This window comes from Haemaphysalis longicornis, unplaced genomic scaffold (assembly GCF_048455015.1).
Source record: "Haemaphysalis longicornis isolate Haplotype H1 unplaced genomic scaffold, Haemaphysalis longicornis Haplotype H1 scaffold_12, whole genome shotgun sequence".
In the NCBI taxonomy this organism is placed as follows: Eukaryota; Metazoa; Arthropoda; class Arachnida; order Ixodida; family Ixodidae; genus Haemaphysalis; species Haemaphysalis longicornis.
Window position 1 is genome coordinate 84,602,104 of NW_027526225.1, and position 26,251 is coordinate 84,628,354.

The 26,251-nt window shown below is 47.5% G+C and overlaps 1 protein-coding gene across 1 annotated transcript in view; it reads right to left on the reverse strand.

Annotated features, from left to right (window-relative positions):
* LOC144161708 (lysosomal Pro-X carboxypeptidase-like) overlaps positions 1-26,251 on the reverse strand; it is a 40,638-nt gene that overhangs the window by 2,391 nt on the left and 11,996 nt on the right. The window contains exons 4-7 of the mRNA XM_077692327.1: positions 19,615-19,796; positions 10,799-10,956; positions 8,256-8,425; positions 1,468-1,623 (exon numbers count right to left, since the gene is read on the reverse strand). Of these exons, the coding sequence (XP_077548453.1) occupies positions 1,468-1,623; positions 8,256-8,425; positions 10,799-10,956; positions 19,615-19,796 (666 nt within the window). The remainder of the gene's footprint in view (positions 1-1,467; positions 1,624-8,255; positions 8,426-10,798; positions 10,957-19,614; positions 19,797-26,251) is intronic.

A 26,251-nucleotide genomic window follows, 5' to 3' on the forward strand; every position in this document is an offset into this window, starting at 1 on the left:
CGTGCTCCCCTGTTATGCACCTTTCATAGGCAAATTTAATGTCATTCCCATCTAATGCCATCTGTTCAAAATGACATTTGTTTGCTGCCACAAGAGAAAATGTAATGACATTCGATCAAAATGGCATTAGGGACTTAATGAGTTAGCAGAACCCATTCGACTGCATTCTGCCAGAAAATGTATTATCTCGACACCAGAGACTCGATGGGATTGTCCACCCAAAGCGTCGGTAGCATGATAATATATTTACAAGTATACAAGTTATTAGTCATTTATTTATTTATATACAACAAGCCGAATAGAGTTGTACAAAGAAAACTGCTAGTGTCGCTACTAGGCCAGCCTCGGCCGCTGTGGTGGACGCCGGCGGCCATGTTTGTTTATATGCTCCATGCTGGTGCGACAGCAGTGCTTAAACGTGTTCACTAAGTTCCTGCAACTGTTCTTAAAGTGCATTTAAAAATGCAGCAAAGGTAAGCTCTTTTTGATCAGTTTTCTCAAGTATTGCAGTACTTACTAAAATATTTTCTCTATGCAGGTTTTTACCCGTCACAACTTAGCCTCGTTCATCTTAATGTCATTTGGAAATGACATTAAGTTTGGCCGTGTAGCAGTGCGTCAAGATAATGGCATTAAGTCCAAAAAATGACATTCGATGGGAATGACATTAAATTTGCTGTGTGGCTGGGATATTAGCCTCGTCAGTGACGTTAAACCATTAAAGCATCCTGACGGGCTAGTTGGTCTGACATAATGGAAGTACACTTTGCGCTAAAGGACGGGACGACAGAAGAGGACACGAGATCGTAGTTCCGTCCATGGTTTAACATAATGGTAATAAACTTTGCGCTACAAGGACGGGACGACAGAAGAGGACACACCACACAGCGCAGACTAACAAACTGTGTTGATTCCACGCGCATATGTACTACTATCACGTAGACATGTGGAACCAAAAAAAGTTTAAAATACAAACTACAATAACACACAAACATAAACAAACCACACCTTCACCATAACACATGCCGTCTCAACCAGACTATACACATCAAGAAACGCGATTTCCTTGCCCAACAGCGATATTGAAGCAACACTAATGCAACTATCCCCCGCGACCTGTTGAGACGGCATGTGTCATGGTGAAGGTGTGGTTTGTTTATGTTTGTGTGTTATTGTAGTTTGTATTTTAAACTTTTCTTGGTTCCACATGTCTACGTGATAGTAGTACATATGCGCGTGGAATCAACACAGTTTGTTAGTCTGCGCTGTGTGGTGTGTCCTCTTCTGTCGTCCCGTCCTTGTAGCGCAAAGTTTATTTCCATTATGTTAAACCATGGGCGGAACTACGATCTCGGCCGTATGCCGCCCCCTCCTTGGTTTAAGGGTCGCCTTAGTTGACGCTACATAGTAAACGGCTGTCCGTGCTCTCCCAAAAGGCGCGGTTTGGTTTGGGAAAGAACAAATCACCTGGAACATCCAGCCGGCGTGAACGCCAACGTTTCCGTCGATGCTGTAGCAGGCAGCGTTTCCCGAGCTGTTGTACAGAATAGATGCTGCTTTGTGCAAGCTCCGCACCAGGTCTTCGCTCGTCTGTAGCGGGTTCCACAAGAAGCGGCAAGCTTCCTGAAATGCACAAAAATTGCGCCTTAAGTTGAGAATTTTCGCTCCGTTTCGCTCGCTCTAGCCTCGCTCATCCTCGGGTGCCGTCTGAAACAGCCCAGCAAGATCGTCTAGACCCACCCCGCAGTTTGCGGCTTTTACTGCGAAGCAGTCAATGTCTAACTCCCCATCCCCAGTTTTTATTCCGGTGAATTCTATTTACTTAGCGCTGCTGCGGCACTCCTCCTCGCCACTGCCGACACCGATTTCAGAACTGCTTTTCCCCTCGCCACCCCCGACGCTTCTTTCACAAGCTGCTTAAGCGGCTGAAAACGGCGGTAGCGCCCTTATACGGCGTTACCAAAGAAACTTGCCCGCATTGAACGCCGACGTGAGCCCTTTTTTTTTTTTTTTCAGCATGAAAAACTTTCCGTGCGACATTTTCGCCCGAGTATTTGACGCCTAAGCGTGCGCCCATCACCGGTTACCGTTTATGCGTGCACTGGTTGGGGGTGGAAGGAGGAAGGCGTGCATTCACAGCTAGTCTTCATGCCGCTACCGATGACATCCGCGTTGTGCTTCCGGGAAATTTACACATGGAGGTCTCGGGGCTCAATGCGACCTGTCTTCAATAGCCAAGCGGTTCGGGTTTGGGTTGGTGTGTTACACGGACAGCGAGATGCCTACGACGTCGGAGCGAAACGGACAGCCACATGTTTGCCCACTGGAATAAAGCTGGAGTCCTTGCAGGTTTTAACTCCCTATGGACAGACGTGTATCGTTAGCTCAGAGGAAGAACAGCGGGAATCGGAGGAGTGTCTGCCGGAACAGAAGCGCTAATGTGCGCGAAAACAGGAGAAAACCGCTGTCGCCGCCGTTTCCACCGCAAGTTTTAGCTCGCCGAGTAGCTGGGAATATCTCCCGGATAAACAACAATGTCGACGTGTACCAACATTTCTTGTTCAGCTTGACGGGCTTTCAAAAAGACAATTGGCGATGCCTTTCACTTCTCAGCGCGCGCACATAAATGGTGCAAAGGTTTGCCAGGCACGAGTTGGGTGTGGAGGGAAGGGTGAGGGCTCCACGCGCAGATATAGGTTTCATGCCCTCGCTGATGACATTTCCCTTGTGCTGGCGGTCCCCCCCCCCAATGCGAACTTTCCGGCTTCCTTAGTGGTCGTGCGGATCTACGACTGGGGAGGAAAACAGAGAGCTCCGTGTTTGTCCGCTAGAATAAATATCGAGCCCTTCAAAGTTTCACCGGATTAAGTGCTAATTGCTCGAACGTAAATTACAAACAGACGCGCATTTCGTGTACTGCGTCCAGCTTTACAGGTGATATTTCTTCACAGAGTGGAAGGGCACTAATTCTTTACAGTAAGAACGGTACAAATTTGAATACGTACCCCACGCAGCACCATAATTGACAGCCCTGCAATGACAGTATGTCTTCATTGCAGGACTCAGCTCAGTGTATTGCTGGAGAGGCCAGTAAATACGCCGTATTTAAATTGAGAGAGAGGGAGAGAGCTCATTTGGACGAGTCGAGACTACAAAAACAGCCGTAAGCTTTGAGGCATGCCGCCACGCCATTGGCTGATGATTGCGAACCGGGAGCGCTGCTGCCGTCGCAGTTGGGATTTCTACTCGCGAGACGCGGTTGCCGCTTTCCCGCACGCCCTGTACACGACTTCTGTCTACAGGGACAGGCGATCGACATCGCTGCAGAGAAAGGACGCACCTACAGTTCGGCGCCAATTCAACGTCTTCAAGGATAGCGCAGGAAGAACAAACAAAAAGGTGATAGTTGTCACCGATGATAGGCGTACGAAAGGACACTGTTTAGGTCAAGCCGTGAACGATTAGCTGGTTTGAATCATTAGCAAGACGTAATAACCAGCGCATAGAAACAGCGACATCAGGAAGAAGCTCATCTAGACACTCGGCTATATCATATACCAACGTGTACCCCTAAGAATTGTTGCCCCGTTATGAACGTGGAAAGCATTCATAAATGCAGCGCGGGCCGAGGACTGCGCAGGTATTAAGGGTCCTTGTTTTAGATTGCCAAATAAAAGCTGCTAACCTATTTTTTGTCCGCCGTAAAAACTTCAACAACGTCCCTCTCCACGAGCGTTGCGCAGCTGCGTGCATAATATGGGCGGCCAGCAGCATAATTACCATTACCGCCATCATAAACAACCCTCCGGATATTAATTATAAAAGTTAGCGAGATGCATCACGTGTCGCAAAAGATACAATTCTATAAAAGCACAATGTTATTGCTAAAATTTTCTGTAGTATTCATATTAAACAGAGAAAAAAGTTGCAGAGGCTCCTTGGTATATTCTTTTGAGGTGAAAGTGCGAAAGTGTGCGGAGCGTAATTGCACTTGGGACGATGGAGAGTACATAACGCAAGCAGTGCGGCGACACTCCTGTTTTGTTTCTGTACTCGCTTGTAGTATCCAAAAAAAGGGAAATAAACTTGAACTTTAACTTGAATTAAACTACGCGCCACCGGCCAGCTTGCGCCGTATAATTAGCCTTTGTGAGGCAGCGCTCAACGGCGGGGGCAGTGATGGGTCTCGATTACATCAGCAAAGGATAAACACGCGCCGAGAAAGTTTTGGAACCATGTAAAGGAACTAAAGAAAAAGACTGAAGAAGTACAGAGTCATATTATGAACGGTGAAGGTCACAGCTAAGCTAAAAGTGGGAAAAGCGCTCAATGATACAAGAGAAGCTCAGAAGAGCGGAGAGAAGATTATGCAACTGGGGCGCTTACAGAAATAGAATTAAAGTTTCAGAACCTAAACTGGAAAACAGCTGAAGGGAATGTTCCAGCTAATACGGCGACAGGGCCGGATGAAATTCCTATACGGCTGGTCAACCCACTGGGCCCAAAAAGCAAGGCGCAACTGATTCGAGCAATCGAAAAAGTTATAAAAACAAAGCGAGTACCGGACAATTGGCGTAAGAGCAGGATGAAGATTATATATAAAGGTAGGAGGCAGGGCTGATGCCAATTCGTACAGGCCTATTACAGAATTACCTCAGTGGCATACAGGCTGGCAATGCAAGCCATAAAAGCGGAACTACAGGCGTGAATAGCGGGGAATGGCATACTGGGAGAACTACAAAATGGATTCAGACGAGACAGACGCTTAGAGGACAATATATTTGTCCTAACCCAATGCATAGAGGTGTCAATGGCTCAGAAGCGACCACTATGGATAGCATTTCTCGATATAAAGGGAGCCTACGACAATGTAGGTAGAGATCTTCTATGGAGCATACTTAAGCGGGAGGGATTAGGCCAGGACTTCATACAGCTGCTGCAAGGAATTTACAATGAGAGCGAGGTGCAAATTACCTGGGAGGACCCAAAGTTCACCGAACCAGGAGTTACAAATAGAGGTTTAAAGCACGGTTGTACTTTGTCTCCATTGCTGTTCATGCTGTACATGGCAAGACTAGCAAGAAATCTTGAAGGCAGTAAAATAAGTTTCAATCTATATTACAGCCGCGAATGACAGAAAGTGGAACAACGTATCCCGGGACTTATATTTGCAGATGACATTAGTACTACTAGCATATAGCAAACAATGTCTGCAACAGCTCACAGATATGTGCGGGGAAGAAGTCACGGAACTGAGCTTAGATTTTAGCACAGCAAAGTCGAGAGTTCTGGTTTTTAATGACGACGCTCGTAACGAATCGGTATTCGTTCAACAAGCAACAATATTGCGGATAACGAAATACAGATATCTGGGCATATGGATAAACGGAGGCCAGATCTATCTAAAAACACACGAGAAGCATAAAAAAGAAACGCCTCTATAATGAAGGACAGAGCACTATGGGAATACAGTCAAACCCGATTATAACGAACCCGGATAGAGCGAATTACGCAGCTGCCCAGTGACTGGAAATAGGTAAAGTGGTCTCCGTATTTAAATCTGGTAACAGATATACCCCGGAAAATTACCGCCCCATTTCATTGACCTGCATCTGCTGCAAGCTTATCGAGCATATATTAGCATCCCATGTTTACAATCACCTAGAGTCGAACCATTTCTTTTTTCATAATCAACATGGTTTCAGAAAAAGCTTATCATGCGAAATACAGTTACTTGAATTCAAGACTGACCTGCACTTTAACATGAACAATAACCTACAGACTGACTGCATTTTCCTCGACTTCTCCAAAGCTTTTGATCGTGTTGCCCATTGTCGCCTTATTACAAAATTAACCGCTCTTCACCTCGACTCCTTCACGCTATCATGGCTTCGAAATTTTCTTTCCAATCGTCAACAGTTCACAGTAGTTAACAATACTGCTTCATCTCCGACTTACGTTACATCAGGTGTGCCCCAGGGCAGCGTCCTGGGCCCTTTGCTCTTCCTTATATACATTAACGATTTGCCACTAAATATTTCCTCTCGTATTCGCATCTTTGCTGACGATTGCATTATTTACAGACCAATTAATTATACTGATGACCATCAAGTGCTTCAAAACGATCTCAGCCTAAATTGCCATTGGTGTAACACTTGGCTAATGTCTCTAAATGTGTCAAAATGTCAGGTAATTTTTTTTAGCCGTAAGCGCGACAACTCACATTTTTCCTACAATATCAATCACAATGAACTGTTGCATTCCATTTCCTATAAATATTTAGGCGTTCACCTAACCGAAAACCTCTCATGGTCATCCCATGTTACAGCCATATGTGCCAAAGCATCAAATACATTAGGCTATTTACGTCGTCATCTTAGTAATTCGCCTTCGAGTATTAGTAAATTGGCCTATCAGACATTTGTTCGCCCACAACTCGAGTACGCTTCATCTATTTGGTCCCCGCATCCTAACTATCAAATCAACATGATTGAATCGGTCCAAAATAGAGCCGCCCGTTTCATCTCCGGTGATTACAGCCACCATTCCAGCGTAACAAAAATGAAGCTTGATCTTTCCCTCCCGCCTCTAGTTCTTCGCCGCGATATCGCCCTTTTATAATTGCTCCACAAATATGTTTATAACTGCACTCGTTCCACATTACCTATCCAAATCGTATCAAACACGTCCAGAAGATTAAATAACCAATTGAGTTTTTCCCGTATGTATGGTTCCACACATTCGTTTAACTTTTCTGCGCTTCCTGTGGCCATTCGCTTATGGAATAGCCTTCCTGACAGCATTGCTGCTGAAAATAATCAGGAAAAATTTCGTCATCTTCTACACGAGCACTTGCAGAGCAGCACATATAATTAGGCATCATCTTGTTTCCTTCACTGGGCAAGGTGTTTGAAGTGCTGCGGTTTTTTCCCTTGCCTTCAGCCTTTTTTTGTGCGTGTCGTGTGCACGCTATCTGTCGCAAATATGTTAATTCTTTTTTCGCATTTTCTGTCGTCAAATGTTATTGCGAGATATGTACCTTTCATTTGATGAGGTTTGTGTGCCCTGAACATTGCAGCACTTTTTGCGTTATTTCCCTGCAACGTAATTATCCACTTTTGTTCTCTTGTTTTTCTCTGATTTTGCCATGTGTGTACTGAAGTTTTTAGTTCTTTACAATCTTTTCTGCCGAGTGTTGGCTGCTTGCACCTTCTGCAATTTTCATGTAACCCCCCTTACTCAATGCCCCCGGGCCTGTAAGGTATTTTAAATAAATAAAAAAATATATCGAACAAAAGCAAACCTGTTACAAAAATGCATGCGAAGCATATTCCTTATAACGAAGTTCACATCGGATATATCGAACTCGACGCGCCTACAATTGTCACCGAAATGCCTGGTCTCGGAGCGGCATTTGAGGTGCTGATTGCCCATGATTGAGATGTTGAGCCTCGCATATACCGACGTGACGCTGGCGCCTTCCGTAACTGTTTCCGACGCACGGGATTCACGACGTAGCCCAGCCAGCCAGCGAGTCCGGGCCAAGACGGTATCATCGGCGAACTGCGCGAAGAGCTCGCCAACGTGCCAGATGCTGTGCCAAAAGGAGTGTCCTCAGAGGATTTCCTGAGTGTTGACGACGATGTTGCCGTCATTGTGAGCCCCTCAAGCGCACACACCGTGGCCAATGTCATGACAGCTGGTGCTGCTGAAAGCACTGAAAAGACTGAGGATGTCACAACGTAAAACCGTCCGGTGCTTCATGAAGCGCTTTTGCCAGCCGATATTCTCCGGCAATATTGCTTCGATATTGAAGGACACGTATACTTGAACTGTTGCAAACGATGTCTCGTGTAGAGAATGCGGTGCTAGTTGGTGCCGCCAAAACGAAACCGAATACAAAAATCACCCCTTTCTAGCGAAGTAGGCAGTTAAGGCGGAAAGTAGCTTTATTTCATGCAATAAATGGATTGTTTTGTATAAGGTAATAGCATACTTTGTGTTCGTTTCGTTATGCGGGAATGGCATAAGGGGGTTCGGCGTATTGCGAACTCGTAACAAAAAAATCGTTATAGACAGGTTCATCTAGCCGAATTATCGGATATATCGAACTAATCGCGGCGCATATTACAGTTTCAATTCAATCTTAGGCCTTATGCCCTTAGGCCTTGGGCCCTGTAAGCCTTAGGCCTTACAGATTTAATCTTAGTCCTTATTCCAGCCCAGGGCAGCAGCACTTGTGTTTGAGCGCCCACCTTTACAGGATGAGCGGGCAGCTTCCCGAAGAGCTCGGTGTCGTACGGGTAGTCGAGCATGGCCATTGTCTGGTAGGCCTCCTTGAGCCACAGGTACAGCTGCGGCAGGCTGTCCGCCGAGAGCCGCTGGCACGAGTGGAACGCCTCCGTCAGGAAGCCCAGACCCGAGTCTGGGGCAGGATTCCGCAAAGCTCGAGGTTAGGCAAGCCTTCCCGATCAGTGGAATAAACATTGGAATAAACATAAAAAAGGAATTTGAGGTAGGAGTAAAAGAATAACTAGTAGCAGCAGCTCGCCCGAGCTATTCGCCCGACCCTCTTTTACAGCAACGGAATAATTCACACAGGTCTTATAGAAGTGTAGCTTGCTGGGCCAGTTGGTGCGTGCTGACGTTTTGGAAAAACCAGCGAAAAAACACGGAGATACGGGCAAAGAAAGGAAAACACACTCGCTGGACTAGCAACTGAACGTACATTTGAAGAATGAAACATCCTACGATCAACCGACCACCACGCATGCGCAAAGTTTTTAGCACAAATAGGCACACGTAATATTCATTGCAACCACCCTAGTCAGCCTTGTAGGAATGCAACCTCTCTATCACTCAAGGCAGTGGACGGTACACTAACACAATCTCCTTCTTCTTGCTGTCTAATACATAACGCGTCAAGTATCTCTCTTTCCCCTTTTATTCTACCTTTGCCCAGAATAGTTACAATACGTGGCGAACAGTCGGGCTTGCGACAATAACAGGTAAGGTGACCAGCTTCTTGAGATTCGGTCAACGCGCAGTGTTAGTGTAACCAGTCATTTAAACATCGGCCCGTTTGGCCGATATATACTTTGCCACACGTCAACACAATTCTGTAGATCAGATGCGTCCCACAGTTTGTGTACTTGTACACATTCTTTGTTTTACAAGCCGCTTTCTTCTTCCGGCATTTTGTGTGAGCGGGCTATAGTCAACACAGCTATACACGGAGCGGAAAACACGACTTGTACACCATGCCTTCCCGCAATTTTCTCACACGCCGACATAGAAACATAATCTTATGTTAGGGAAAAGAGAAACAGAATGCACGACCATTGCGATTATATGCCGCGACTAAACAGCCCTTGTGTAGCTGCAACAACGTAGTAGCACAGAAAGTTCGCGCACACGCACACGCATGCGCACACACCTTATATATCAGTGTGCCGAACCGAACCGAACCGAAAACCGGACCTAACCGGTATTTTTGCCGAAACTGAACCCGAACCGGCACCCTTATTTTTTGAGCCCGCTGAACCAAAACCGAAATCACGATTAAATGGTTCAATCACCCGTTGTTGATAATGCGCAGTCAATTTCATTTGGGTTTTTATCTTTCACGCAACCTCTCACGCACTTTTTACTCTATAGAGCAACCACAACACTACCAAAGCTTTATACGGCATCACAACATGGGCAAAGGTATAAGCACCAATGCCGAAATGGTATCTTGCTGCTGGTCCAGCGTGCAGAGAGCAAAAGTCTGAGCGAAAGAATTGATACACTTCGGGCGTCCCGCAGGCGATGTGACACATCTGTCAGAACTCGGGTTGCAAGATTGCTGCACCGCTCAACGGCCAAGGCCCACATCCTAAACGTAACTCCTTGTTGCCTTTCAGCATTTCCTTAAAAATGCCGCACTCATGGTAGGCGCAAAATACTTGACACGTGCTATCCGCAGGAGTGGTTCGGTGGCTAAGCTGCTTGGAAACTATGAATGTTCTTTCGCCACGCCGGGTGGCCCTTTTTGTGATGTAGACAAAAAACGAAAACGCCTCTGTGCCGATATTTCGACATTCGTTAAACATTCAAGGTGGTCAAAATGTTTCTGCCGCCCTGCGGTATACGGTGTGCCTCACAGCACCGGCATAGCGCCGGAGTGTCAAACGCGCCATTATTTTCTGTTTGAGTGCTTCCGCGGAAAACAAAGAGAAAATGCCCATCACTTGATTTTACATTATTCCGCGCAGTGTCCATACACGAGTAATTTCTGTTCTGTATCGCTGCCTCCAGCCATCGAATAAGCACGAAACCAAGACGTAGATTCTCCTCCAGCTGGTGTTCCTTCCTTTGGGCGACTTTTCGCACAACAAAACTTGTCATCACTTGGTATAATGCCTGGTATAATCGTTGGCTCGTCAGGATGTGTAGAGCGCATTTTTTTTTTTTTGCCTTTTCATCTTACCGTGCTGTTTCTCCATATCGCAGTCCAACTCGCCAAACTTTATATCCTTCTGTGGATAAATCTGTACCGGCTATTTTAAAGAAGAAAACTTCGCATTCAGAAATTCATGGGCGCGATATCACTCTTTCCGCAGGCGTTAGCACTATTTTGGGGTCACGCCTTTAAAACGTCTGTTAAAAGCACAGCTCCAGGACATTCAGAGACTCTAGACATCTCTTGAGTTCTTCTTGGCACCGTCAGCAGGATGAGGAGGCTGCTTTACGGGTGCGTGGTCACCTTAAGGCCCGCCTTCAAGTTACGGGAACTCAGTTGGAGGCCTCGACTCACCTGTGGCCGCCATCTTGTCCATGATGGCCCAGGACCTGCGGATGCTGGCGGCGCAGTTCCGCGACTGGCTGCGGTAGCTGTCGGTGACGGAGCGTGGGAACTTGTCACACGCCAGCTCGCCGCTGTAGTAGGCGATCGGGGCGCTGGAGGCGTATGCCCTGCACGCGTCGGTTGCCCGAGAAAATTGCGCGCAGGCCAGTGGAGAATCGAGCCACCATGGCGTGAACTGTCTCGACAAACATTTCCCTCCGACGTAAGGATATTTGGCACCGAGTTAAAGAACAGATCGGCCGTGTTCAAGAACGGCGGGGATATTACCACCAACATTTATACCATTAGCGATCGCACAAAGCATCTGACCGCGCACAGCAGAAGAGTATAATTCTTTTAATTCGCGTGATTTTCGCCCAGAAAATACATGCGGGACCTGTTCCTGTGATTACTGTCTGGCGGTTCGAGGGGGCCGTGATTATACGTGTCTGATAGGCGGATCGAGGCGTAGGTCCAAGCTGAGACACGGAAAGTTTCCATGCACCCAAAGCCTGACGTCCAACGCGACTAGCGCGACCGGAGCGCCTCCTTGTCGCTGCAACCGCAACACCTCCCGGCGTAGGCGCGAGGTGCACCACCAACAAGACCTCCCAGCGTAGTATAGGTAAAAGTTGGCGCTCTATGCCCTTATATGAACTTGCGCCTGACACAAACGATCTAACATCAAGATCTCCCCGCGAGTCCCCATCGGTCCTCCAGACCCCGACATGAGCGGAAACCCTGACTGACGCATCCAATGCGGTGAGACCAGTGTGTGACATAGAGCGAGACTTTTCTTCACTGCAAACGCCCCTTGGTCTCGTACATTGTACGTGTACCGTTGCCATTTTTTAAATCGATGCGTTAGTGCCCTCACTGATGCCGTTGTACGCCAATACGCCCTGCAGGAAAGCCAACTTTCTTTGACGGTGATGAGGGATGATCTCGGGAGAAGTGAAAAAAAAAAGTCAGCGCCTTTCCACTCTGTGAAGAAGGATGACCAGCGAAGTTGTGGTGCCGAGACTCACCGTGAGCAACAATATTCTTTGGCCGGGTTGTAGTTTAGGAGTGCACGAAGAAATACACGCTTGTTTTTAATTAGTGATTGAGCACAGTTATTAATTAATTACCTGAATGAAATCTTGACGAAGTAGAGTTTTATTCTGGTGGGCAAACACGGGGCTGTCCGTTTCCCTCCCGTAGAAGCCCGTGTATGATAGCAGACGAGAATTCCACAATATTTAAAACTGCACTCTGCACTAAATAATTTTGAAAAGTAAATGAAACTCGGCGCAATGTTAGAGTCGTCTTGGGGACTCACTGCCATATAATTTGTTTTGGGATAGTTGTAATAAAACAGGAGTTGCAGCCACTTTCTGTAATCACACTCCCTCCGTAGATGAGCGTACTTCACTGTGCAACACTTAACGTTGGAAAGCCATCTCACAAAGACCAAGCTTGCAACGATCCCGTTGAAGTCGGCCTCACCTCTAGACACACATTCATTGCTGGAAGACATCTATGTAGTCGAATTGTTTTATTTTTTTATATAGTTTTCCAGACGTTAGTTTTACGATCCCGGGGATTTGAGTTGGCGCCGCAACGTGACGCTACGCTCGCTTGCGATTCTTATCTACATCGCTGTGTTGCCGAAGACGATCTGCTGGAACCTAGCCATAGACAGCTTTGCTGTAAAAGAACGCTACTCGTGGCCGCAATCGAACCTGGGGCTCTCGCGAGTTATGAATGCGGCGTACATCCGATTGCTCCATTGCTCCATGGTCGAAGCGAACGCCCAGCAGCAGGTACCGATTCGCGCCGTACACCCCAAACCCAACCGTTAGACCTGTGGAGTGCGCACCCGACAGTTGCTATGGGTATTCAGCAAAGTGGTGCGCACCTCCAGAGTAGCTCATCCTCGCAGTGTGGGATTGGCCAACCAAAGACTCCATCACGAGAAAGCTTCGAGATCAACCACAGTCGTCGTTAGACGGAGGGGTGCGTGATTTTTTTAACGTTCTTCCTTCGCGTTTTTTTTTTTGTTGTTATTTTTCCCGAGGTGTGAAAATATACGTTTTTATTGTGAAAATATCAGTGTTGTACGGAACGGCGTTACAAGGAACGACGTTCCTGGAACTAGTTCCTTTTTGGAGGAACGGAGGAACGCCACCGTTCCATTAAGGGTCGGTGGAACTGTAACGGTAACTCGTTACGTTTTTGAAGGAACGGCAGGAACGGCGTTCCTGCCGTTACATCGCTACGATTTGGCTGTTTTTGGTGTCAAGGCTCGAGTATAAAAATCCGCAAGTCGCTACTGCGTTTCTCTTCCCGCCCTTCAGCCGTAAGTGGTTCCTCGAAGGTCAAAGGCAGAAGAACAACCACGCGGCAGGCCGCAGCTTGTGCTTGCTTTCATGCTGGTTGAACTTACGCTGCGTTCGACGGGTGAATAGCGTAGCCGCGAGAATGCTTTTCACCTTTCATCGTTTGCCTGGGGAGGCCAGGACCGCGTCTGGCCGATAGAATTGGTCCCTGGCGGGGAATGATTGTCTAATACGGGATCCAGAGATTTCGGTGTCGGACATTTACGCGCAGGACGTTTCGGTGCGGGCATTTCTGTGCACGGACATTTTGGTGCACGACGTCTTGGTCCAGACATTTCGAGTCACGGGATGTCCCAAGCCTTCTTTGAACATTTTAGCTTTAATACTGTAATTTCGTGACTCGATATGATTTTACATTCGAGACTTGTGCTTGCGCCGCCGTGTGTGGAAACGAACGCTAAACGCTGGCGGAGCATTGCCACGTAAAACCCAATATCTGTAGTAGATGGTAAAAATCAACGTTGTTAATTTGCATCGATTCAACCTTTTTCTTAACATTCAAGTGAACAATCCTACTACTTTAAGTGTTACCAAAGCGCTTTGCTTTCACTCCAGCCAACGGTGCAAGACGCTGCTGCTTTTACTCCATCCTCCCCCCCCCCCCCCCTTCAACAAAACATCCGCGAAAAAAAAAAACAGAAAAAACGAGGTAGATTAAGCGCGTGTGCATTCCGTTTTAATTATTTTCTCAATCAATCTCGTATTCGTTGCATTCGGTGTCGGTTCTATTTAAACCTAACCAACCAACGATCGCACTTACGGTGGCGTTACCTAGGGGAGGGGAAGGCTGAACCCCGCCGGCTACCAGCCCGCTTGGTAGAGAGAGAGGGGTGTCACTTGTGGTTCATCATTGCGTCTACTGGACTTCGAAAACTTGAAGACGACTGTTGCCGCTATCGTCACACTAGCCTATTCAATTTTTTTGCTCCTTATTACGGGAGAAAGCAATGTATGCCTGGGGTGGCCATGATATGCGCGACTTGATGAGTTAATTCCCAATGGGGAGACTGAAGGCGAAGAAAGAGCGATTCCTGGAGTGGGGGCGCCATCGGTATGACCGGGACGTGCGGAAGGGCGTAGCCAGCAAACGATAGTGGCCATTGTGTTCTCAGCGGCTTTTTGGGTGGTTTTTGTGTCACATTATAGAGGTTTCGCGAGCTCCTGGTGAATGTAAAGCTTTTTCCTGTATCACTGTGGTGAGGCTTCGGGGACCGTGAACTCCGCCCCGCCTGTAAGATTTTCAGTCGAAACCGAAAATAATATGACTGAAAAAGGACTCTGGTCAAGATTAGAGCGTGCAGGCCTAGAGGGGGGGGGGGGGGCGCTAGGACAAAGAAATAAAATGTGGTGAATGTAGGCATGTAAACATAAAACCTAGGTTGGTTTTCCCGAACAGGATGGGTGCAATTTGTATGCACAACCCGTACGCGCTTAATCAACATTTAGGACATTAGAAGCTGCGGCTGTTTTCAAAAAGGCCTGTTCTTCCTCCACGACAATATCGTAGACCAGTGTTCGCAAATTCATTTTAGCAAGGCAGCCGAGCCGACGTAATACCCTTCATAAGGTTTTCTGCATTCTGGGGGGCTAGCTAATGTTTGTTACGTTTTGGATATTGAGTGTGTGCATGTAATTTATGTAATTTGAGGTTGTGTAATTTAAAAAGAAAATACAAAAAAGGCGTCGGACTGTCGTAAACACCGGCTAATTGTCTTAGCTAAAAAAGAGGGAATATACATTAACAACCTGTCGTAAATAAAAAAAAAACTTCTGCTAAAGAATTCAATGGACTGCAAAACAGGTGTCCCCAGGAATAGGTATTAAATAAAAATATGTAAATCTAAAATTTCAAAAAAAATCAAAAAATAAATTTACTGCCCCAGATTGTTGTCCATAACCCACGTTAAGTGGAAATAAAAATATAGCGGCTGTCGCAAACATGCAAGCACCGGATAATTTGGTCGCTGAAAAGTTTGCGCACCGAAATGTCTGTACACCGAAATGTCCATGCACCGAAACGCCCGTACACCGATATGTCCGTACACCAAAATTTCCGCACCGAAACATCCTGCATCGAAATGTCCTAGAGCCGCCTGAAGTTTGTCCGGCGCTCCCTGTAAAAATTCGCCTAGGAGATTTTCTTTTGATTCTTTTGTCTCCAGATAATCTGCTGCCAGCGGTGTTAATATTCGTATAATATACGTAGTTTGATGTGAGTTTTAAATTTCTCACTTAATTTCGCCCCAGGATTATCCGATCTATATTTAAATTTAAAAACCTAATTGTAACGTTAATGTAACGACACGTTCCAATTTTCGAAGTGGAACTGGAACGCGTTCCTTTCGCAATAAAGGAACTTGTAACGGGAACTCGTTTCAAAATTGGGAAGTAACGAGGAACGAGCTTTCGTTCCTATTTTATAGGAACGTGTACAACACTGGAAAATATACGCATTTTATTCGGTATGCAGTCAATTAAACGCACCACAATGTGATTAAATTAAGTACAACCAACCTTCGCTCTGGCTTGTAATTGAAAACACATGGAGGGCGGTGAGGGTCGTCTGCTTTTGTACTACCCAGAAGCGTCGGCCAGTAGGGGCGCTGCATGTCGCAGGAGGATGAAACGTGTGCATGTTGCGGCAGTGATCGGGAAACTATAGACCATATTGTCAGGAGCTGCACAGAGATACGGCCACCGCAGGGTGAGGGGGAGACGACGCTGGCGGAGGCTTTGGGATTTGGGGCGAGGGGGAACCTCAACTTCAAGGCCATAGAGGTGACGAAGAGGCGACTGGAGTGGTGGTGGAGGAAAAGTAGGGAAGGGATGGGGACGCAGGCGGTGTAATCATGCGGACGAGAATTTAGAACAGCGAGGGGAGAAAAAAGGGGGGTGGGGGCGATGAGTTTAAAACAGAAAAGAGGGAGAGATGGGAGGGAGGAAGCAAATCTATAGGTTAGCTGGGAGTAGGGCAAGTAAACGTAATAAAACAGGCAAGTCGGTTGCTGACAACCGACGCCCCGATTCAAAGGGAACGCCACTAATCATCATCATCATCATCATAACTCCAGCGCAAGAGGCCTATTCGCCCCGAGCGCGAACACAGTCGGCCCCTGGCGGCGGCGGGACGAACCGCTCCTAGTGTGGATGGCGCTCTCGCGTCGTCTGCTTTTTCCCGTTGCGTGCGGCGCAAGACGCGTGCTGCACACGACAAAACAACCAATATGTATGCTCGTTTGGCAGTAAGCAATGACATAGTTACCTCTGCTTGCGCATTTCCTCTGGAAACGCAATAATCAGCGGCCGTTGCGGGCTAATGCGCTGGTTTAATTCCACGAAACATCTTCGCCCTGGTCACCGCTTGAGTGTGAAACGTGTTATAAACATTGCTTCCACACATTGCACTTTTCTTATTGTTGAGTGCAGTCGTCTGCCGTTTCGGGAACGTCGAATGGTTCTTTTTGAAGGTGGCGTGGTGATTATTTAAAGGATAAAAGTTTAGTACGCGAAACGGGTAAGCGACAAGACCTGTGCATACGCGTGCAAATTCCACACCCTTGTAAAATTGCGCTGTGTCCTTATAGAAAGAAGAACCAAACAAAAACATTTACACTGCACACGACCCGTGCGTTATCGCCCATACATCACCGTACACGTATTGTACACCCGCATGCGCCTGTGTGATCGAATTCTTTCCGTACCTTTTCTAAAATAAATACCATTTTCGGACAGTCGTTGTTTATTCTGAGGATCAGGAATAAACATTTATTCAACTGTATCGAGTTGCTAATTTTACGTATTATTTAAAATATGGATGCGCAAGAGTATTTAGGGGGGATTTTTCGGCAAAATTAAGCAGTTGTGAGTTTGCGTCTGTCATGGGGAATTTCGTGTGTCATTTTCATATGTATCATTTTCAAATCCGACATGAATCACCTTGTCCAGAAACGTGTCTCACTCAGCATAACCAAATGCCTAATATGGTCACGTCTTAACCGGTGGACCTAAGTTTAAAGAAAGAGGAGAAAACGCGTAATATAATGCACGTTGTTGCCCACATGTGCGAGGGGTGTGTGCCATGACTCGCTGTTTTTTTTTTTTTTCCCCACAATGCTTGCTTTCAATACAATTTTGAAAAAGGCGAGCCACAATTCCTGGACAATCCCAGACCAAAGGGGGGCTAATCAGTTTTGAAAATACGTACTGCTTTTTCACCGCTACAGAACACGACGCCTATAGTAGTTTCGATTGTAAGTAATACTGATAACCATAGTTTGGCATTTCGCGTTACATGCGTTCTCTTCTCGCTGCTCCTGCAATGTTGGTAGGACCCCCCCCCCCCCCCCTTTCCGAAAAAAAAAAACAGAATTTCATTTTTTAACCAATCCCCAAGAATTAAATGCCAAGACAAAGGCGATGTTCAGTTTACAAAACAAAGTAGTTGTACCGGGAACCCGTTGCGCTGATTCGCAACGAGAAATAAAAAGGAAATGTTTTACTACATCTGCAACAGCGCAACCTCATTTATTGCCATCTTTAGGGTTCGTAAGCGACCTTATACGCAGGAATGCAAACACATCTCGCTGTTGCAGGCACCTGTTAGATTTTAAAAGGAACGCAAATGGTCAACAGAGCAGCCGTAACAGAAGATTTGTGCTCACTGTGAAATCCCAGAAGCTTGGTTTGCACACTGTAAACCTGCTTGTCACTTTGCGAAAACCTAGCTAAACATGAGATGTTGATTGTACTGCGTGCGTTGACAATTCAATTCGCAAGTTAACTTGGGACGCAAGCCGTAAATAAGTGATCCGAAACCGTTATTCATCAAACCTTCCTTCAGAGTCGTTAGAATTTCATTTAAAAGACCCGTTAGAGCGGTTACAGTTATATCTCTGCGCTGATCAAAATTCAGTAATTTTATGTTGCCTTTTGAACACAAAAAAAATATCGTCAGTTATTAGAAAGAATTCCGGTGCAGTTAAGTAGCGTTACCATTTCAGGGCATCCCACAAATGCAAGAATGCGTCATGCTACCAGTGAAAGCGATTGAGATTGCCGTTGTAAACTGAATTTCAGAGATCGAGGCTTCCTGATTTGTTTCTATTAAAGCTTTTTTATTGATGGCTCAAAGCCATAGTCTGGAAAGATTTTTTTTGGGGGGGGGGGGGGGGGCGTAGTAATGAAAACTGACTGCGGCTACCGAACCGAACTACAGCATACCACTCTTGTTTGCACATTTCGTGCGCACATACGGCGGGAAAAAGGCACGAAGCGCGCCCACAGTGAGCATTCTTAAGCGGGATTCACACGACGGAGAAACCCTCTCTTTTTGGCCCGCGGGACCCGCTCACGTGACTGGTTTTAGGCTCCGCCCCTCGGTGGGGATAGCACGCGGTGGCTCCGCGAAAGAAAATGCCTCCGCGTGTTTTCGCTCGACGGCGGTGGCCCTCGGCGGGGAATAAAACCTGTTCCTCGGCGCTGTCGTCTGCTACTCGCTCCGCGTAGCTCCGCACGTGTGGATGCGCTGGATGCGCCGCCAGGCCGGATAATCCGGTCACGTGCTGTTGACGTCACATATCCGTCCGCCTCCGTGAGAGGGTTCCTCCGTCGTGTGAATCCCGCTTAAAGCGGGATTCACACGACGGGATCCACACTAGCGCGACGCTGTCGCCACCTACATGTCGAGCTCGCGTCGCCCTCTGTTCACTGCACGGCCCTTCCTCTCCCCCACCGCACACTTTCGTGGAGCGCTGGCTAGCGCCGCCACGGCGAACCACCCTCCCCTCCCAATTTCACGACACTGACGACACTCACTTCCCTCACTCACGAAGCCGCTCGCCACTGGCGGCTACTTCAAACCCACTCAACCCCCTGCCGAACTATCCATAGTGAAAATTTAAAGCGCAACAAATTTGGACACAAGACGAATGACACAGGGACAAGCGCTAGTCCCTGTGTCATTCGTCTTGTGTCTAAATTTGTTGCGCTTTAAATTTTCACTATGGAGTACCAACTAGCTCGAACCCTCACGTTGTTGAACTATCCTTCACCGCATCAACCCCACAATCTCTAACCCTTCGCCTTTTTGCCCTCAATGTCTCAAACCGGATACGCGCTACCATTCCCTTTGAGAGTGTCCCCACGACCCATTTCCCCCTTTTCCCTTCCCCTCCCACTGGGAGCAGGCCCTGGAGAGCTCCGACCCGGAAGTGCAGTTGGCACTAACCAACCGGGCCGCCCAGGTCGCGGAGAACATCGCATCCTCCGCCACCCCTCTCCTAGACCCAGTTTGCAAATAAAGTGTTTCTCCTCCTCCTCCTCCTCCTCTGCCCAGACACGGCCGCCAAAGGGGTGCGCCCTAAAAGATCACCCACGGACCAATGAATAGTGTCGTGCAGTGCTCACCCCTTGACGAGGTGCGGATAGCGGAGGCGCATCCAGGCCGCCAGCATCCCGCCGTATCCCCCGCCGAAGGTCACCACGGTGCTCTTTTCCGCCCCGGGGGCGGTGGCCTTGATGTGCTCGATGAGGCGGGCAAAGTCGGCCAGGGCCTGCTCGGTCGTCAGGTAGCCGCGCTTTTGCCTCGACTGCAACGACGCGCCAGAGAATAGTGGCGCCGTCTTTGTGGGGCGCAGCATACTGTCCCGCTGAGTTATGCCACTGAGCGAACTACTGACAGGATGGCCGCCGCCGTGAAGAGATGTGAACCCGGGTCTCCACAGTGGGAGGAGGAGCCCCGTCAGCGCCCACTTACCGCTGCGGCGTCTCCGCACGTTGCTTACCAACGGTGGAACAACTAGACTAGTATCACAAGATAACATTACAGAGTACCGGCACTTTTTTCTCCTATTGTTCTGTGCCGCCGCCATGATCATTGGTCAGTTCGCATCACGTAACATTTGTTTACATTTCGACGGTTCATGGGCGCCGCCATTTTGTTGCTTGTGCATTTTCAGTCGGTTACCCGTCGTAGACTTTGCTTATCCTCCCTTCTGTGCGTCTGCGCGCGACTGACGTCGTTCAGAACGCGCACCAAAGATAACGCGTGTAGCACCATTTCAGTAGCAGAAGTGTGTCCAATTTTGCCGCATCTTCGGCAGTGTTGTTAACAAACTACTCGGTAGAATTTAGCGGCTTGGCCGCAAAACGGCAATCTGGCAACACTGATAAACGCCCAAATGGCCGCCGTTGCTGACTTGCATGCCTCAGTGGTGGCACTCTCATACCTTATCTAGTGACACTAAGTGAGACGAGTGCGCGCCGCGTGGTAAATGAACGCGGCGGCACAAGAGTGGAACGGGTGCACCAGCCGCGCAAATCTCTGGTTCTGGGGAAGCTGCGGCTTCTGTCACCTGTCTATATGTTGAAGTATTTCGCACCTTCGCATAGACGAAAGCGGAGAGAGAAGCAAACAAGGCCGCAAAGAAGCCTGTCGAAGTAAGCAGCGCCACATGCTCCGTTTTCGGGTTGCGCCTGGTTGAACCTTTGGCATGCTGGACTGAGAGATAGAACCTGGGTAGTTTTTTTCTTATTTCAATAAGTTGCATTTTCACTCACTCTTGCACGCACTTACGCACGCACGCACACTGTCGCAGTGAGCTAGCTGCGCCTTCCACGCGCAGAGGGGGCTGGTTGAGATTCTAGACGCAGGGAATCTGACAGAAGCACACGAAGTGCTCAGTGAGTGCGGTCACGGCAGCGAGCATGCTGCCATGGTGGCGCAAGCCAGTGACTCCAGGCTAATATATTACACGGCTGCCTACGTCGAAAGAGCATCGCATGCACCAAATGTGCCGAGTGCAGCCAGCAGCTCCTACAAGCCAAGGACGAGACACCTCCAACTGAAGCATACATCACTGCTGCTGTTGACCGAGGAGGGCTGCAGTATCCATCAGCCAAACTTAAAGGGGCCATGCAGACAAAATACAAGTTTGTTTTATTCGAAAGATTTGGTGTTTTCTAGTGCCCCCAGTGCATGTCCAGACGCAAACGATGCTCCATTCACTGCGAAATTAATCAATTAAGGTTAAAATTTTTTTTCTCTCACCAAATCATGTGTTTTTATGACGTCTGTAATGACATCACAACAGCAGGTCTTTTAAGGTAAACCTAGTGTGCTGCGGAGACCCGTTTACCGCTAGTCAACCTAGATGGCGCCACCATACCGCGGCGGGCCGTTTTCTGCCTTTACTTTGTTTTTAAACGTATTTGTGCCTGACTTCTTTTTTTTTAAGGTATAAAATAATCGTTTCGTGAAACATGAGGTCGCACGAAAAATATGTTCACGTAAGGCACGGTCGCTCACGCCAGTCGACCAGTGTGGTCTGAGACAAACCCAAAGCGCCGCAGTGCTGGGCAGCTAAAGCAAGCATTGTACACGCAGTACAAACAGCAGTACGCATCGGTACATCTATGTTTACATGTGCTTTCGTAACTGCCACTGTGGATCGGTTGGCCCATGTCGATGATCGAAGAGATGATCGCTGAAACGACAACTGGCTGGCTCGTTGGCCGACGGCACGTAGCCGACAACAATCTACTCAAAGCAAATGCAAAATGTACGATATGTACACTTTCTTTACTCACGTATTTACAACTCTCAAGGCTCGTGATCGCATAACAGAGGTCGGGCAAGGCCCGCGTCGAGCGGGGCTCGCCGCGCTCTTCCCTTCTCTCAATCTCCCGTCTTCCCGAAAACATCAAACTCTTCGGTTTTACCACTAAAACCCCGCCCACAACAGGGACGTCAAAATTTGGGAGTGAGGATGGCTCATTGATTAGCCCACACTGGGCCACTGATTAGCCACCGTGACAAACAAATCTAGGTGGGTTCAAAATAGTCACAAGACTTACCTCTCTCACTTTCACACAGAAACCCGGAGGTGTTCAGCAAAACACGAATATAACACATTAAAAACCAACCAACTAAAAGCAAACCTTTCGCCGGCCATCGGGTGCCCGGCAGCTTGTCTTGTATTGTCCGTATTGTCCATACCACGCCGCCAAAATTCCTTTCCTTTGTAAACACGTGGAGCGCCTAACAAAGCCAGGTCGCCTACCCATTGACGCATCACCGCCGCCGAGTCGCCAGGTTCAGGCATGTGACGAACGGAAACTTCGCCCAGTAACTTTGAGCAGGGCAACCGTCGGTCGTCTGGTGCCCTCTGCCTATGTTTGACCCAAGGTTTCATCCCTTGACTGACCTTCAGCTCCCGTCCGCTTCGGGCTTTCTCATGGCGGTAATCGCGGTAGTTAAAATGTCAACGGTGCCCCCTCCGCCGGTTTGCCAAACGAACGCAATTCCTCCTTGGAAAGCTGGCACAGCATTCAGCTTTGATGGGGCGACCGACGCGTTTGTATGCGTCGTCTCCGGGCCCGCTTTTTCGGCTGGACACAAAAGAGCGGCAATAACAAAGAAGCCTCCGAGGTTTGGCCTTACGGCCGGCGTGAAAACAAACCCCATTGAAGTGAGCACTCTATTCTTAACTAACGATATCTAGTTCTTGGGGGGTATTATTTAATTAAGTGAAGTGCGCGAACGTAGCTGGTATTTATTCAGGTCCCCTGCTAACGTACGGAAGTGACTCGCCGAGAGGTTTACGTTCAAGGAAATTAGGGATTCCAGAGCGAAGATTTAAATTTCAACAACAAAAAAGGAAGGTTGAGAAAGTGTATACCACAAATACCATGACCCTAGGCAGTTCCTTTAAGTGGTCCGCAGGACAGTAAAATGGTTGGGTGGGAAAGTATCTGGTAAACCGCTACTGCTTTACCGGATTTCCTAGTTATATGGCCTAAACGGTTACGGTTGTCTTTAAAATCGCACCACCTTTATTTAAAAAAATGTATTTTATATGCGCCGGCATAGTTCTTAGTTTTTATGATCGCTTAAAACTACAAAACATTTTTGGGCTCTTCACTAATAAGTTATCGAACCGAACCGGTTCGCGAAACGGTTTGGGTTGGGATTTCGTCGAACCGGAGCTGCACCGGAAAGAAATGAATTCACCCGAACCCAAACCGTAACTGTACCGCTATTTATTTCGGTTCGATAGATTGATATATATTGTGAGCCTCAATGTGCGCACTCATGTTTTGTTCAGTTCACCGTAGTCATCGCCCCCATGGAGCGTGTTGTTGCAGCTGGGGTTGCGAAAGTCCACATACAGCTCAGAACCAGAAGAGGCTGGATGTCCGCTCCCAGATGCGCCGGCCCCGTTGAAGTCGAAGTCCGAGGACCCCAGTTACGCCATGACCCCGTGTGATTCGCGCTGGGTACGCGCCTTGACTGCCGAAACGACGGCCACCAACGAGACGAGCACGACGAAGAAAACGGTGCCGGCCACGATGGCCACCGTCTTCAGGCTGCAACATCTCCCGAAGAGGGCGTCCATGTCTTGCACAGGATCGTGGCTGTGCGTCAGGAGCCCTGTCACTGAAGCGGTGCCGCCGAACATGTCTCCAGCTGGCGTCGAGGCGTCCGCGGCCTGTGAGGAGCGGGGCTTGGTGCGAGCGCCGATGCGCGGATGGTCGGAGCCTGACATCCGCCACTTGAGGGATACGTCAAAGACAGCCGTCTTACAGAAAGGACGTCTCACAAATAGCCGGAACAGCGCGTCTACTGTGAGCGGCAACCCAGAACTGCAGTCCCTGGTATGATGATGTGGATGCGTATGAGAAACAGATGGCGTACGACATGACGATGATAATGGACGTGAGACGCAGACGAAGTGCAAGGTGAATTGGACACAAAAGTAACAGGCACCTTCCATGTGTCCTTGAAGCGAGCCCTAGCGCAGCGCACATATTGATGCTCACAATATTGTAAGGAGACAGGACGCTTCTCCCAGGGAGGCAGCAGAGCGAACGGTTCCGTCCTTTACTTTACGGATCGCGGTTCCACATCCAAGCGACTTGGGATGATAATTATGTACAAAAGATGATTGTAATGGTTATGGACAGGTAAGAGGTTGACCACACCGGTGAACGGTGGACGGGCACGGTGTGGGGCAGTTCACAGGTGCACAAGTAAACGCTCACAATATATATATATATATATATATATATATATATATATATATATATATATATATATATATATATATATATATATATATATATATATATATATATATATATATATATATATATATATATATATATATATATATATACCAGGGTGTCGAACCGAACCGAAAGCCGGAATTTTAACCGGAATTGTACCGGAACCCAAACCGTTGTATTTTAAGCCCGCTTACTCGAGCCGGAACTGAACCGAAAAAATAAATAACTGTTACGGGTTCACAATGAAATCGTTCAACCACCCTTTATTAATAATCTCCGCTCAACGCAGGAAAAAAAATCGAGTGCTTTTCTTTTTCAGAGCAATAACAACATTAACTCTTTGTACGATGTCGCAGCATGGTGGAGGGTATGCACAACAGTCTAACAATTATAAGCTGCTGCTGGCCATGCATACGATGCGCAATGTTGAGCAAGACGCACCTGCGTCATCCTGCAGGTGATATGTCACAATGACTTTGTTTTTCCCTTGCTGGGACTGGAGCAATCAGGCCGCAAGGTTGTTGCACTGCGCAATGGCTGAGGCCCACAGCCTAACCGTGCCTGTCGTTAATAATTTGCCTATAAGGGTCGCACACCTAGAATATAGGAGTTATAAGCGGGTTGCAAACTAAAAAGACGGAACAGAGCTCAAAACACTTTATTCGCATGCCAGCAATGTCGCACTACTACTAATTTGCGCAAAAGAAGCCACAGTTGGTCACCTCTGTTTCCCGCGTGTGAAGCAATTGGCGCAAATCTATTCGTGCTTCACCAAGCTGAGGTAAATGTCCTTGGCGGAAACAAAGTCCCCGAGGGACTGTGTCACGCATTGGGCCTCCTACGAAGACACTACCTGAGTAGGCTGCGCAATCACGTCGTTAGAGTCATCACTGTTGCCCTTTTGGTGCACAATATAACTGGATTCAATCGCTATATCCGATATCGTGGCACTGGGGCATTGTCAGGGGTTTCCCCAGGCATCGAATCAAGGGGGGGTGTCTCAATGGCGGGGGGGGGGGGGGGTTCATAAACTAGAAAAGCTGTTTTTTTATCCCACTAGTTAAATAATAGACGTCTGTTAACCAAACGCTCACCCCCGTGACGTACGTTTTTCATTTTCTCTATATACATATATACACCTGAGAGGCGGGGCTTTCTATTCAATCTAAGAAAACAACAAATTTAGAGAAATTCATTTTTTACCATGAAAGGTCCGTATTCAGTTTTTTTTTTTTAATTTCTCGCCATTTTTCAACGTATACGGACATTTTCGAACTTGTTACCAGGGTCAGTGACAAAATTTGAGTTCTTGAAACAATGTTTAGGCAGTACACGAATTATGCAGCACTTATAAATCAGGCACCGATTGTACGCTCCCGATTTATTAAAACGCCAGGATTAGCTTCCGTAGCGCTTCGCCTCGCCAAATTGCCCATTTTAAATGTACATGCTGAAAGAGCTTCTGCAAAGATTACGGTTGTAAACAAAGAACGGCATCGAATCAATGAAGAAAGTAAATTATATGTGTGTTTACTGCACTTAGTTCAAGTGAAAGGAGGCCTCAGTCGAAGTAATTTTGGGTGAGTGCTTGTCGATATATGCTTTGCTCGTACCTCCTCACGGGCTTGTTCTTGCTCTGTACCAGTGGCCTCTGGCGAATCGATATGTTATTTATTTGCAGTTCTTATAATTAAACTTGCACACGTCTTACTTGACGCAGCGTGAAAGCAGCGCTAATCATCCAGGGTCCATAAAAACAAAAGCAATTGAAGACCTGGCACATGGTACTAGGCTAAATAAAGACGCTGAAAAAAATCGAATATCGAAAGGGTGAAATTTTATTTATACATTTACAGAAACACAAAGCGTATTCCACTTCGGAGGATTAAAAATGGCAGTAAGGCACACCCCCGAAAATATCTGGGTTTCGGAGAACTCGTGCACAAAATGTTCTCGTCCTGCAGTTGCTCCCGCACCC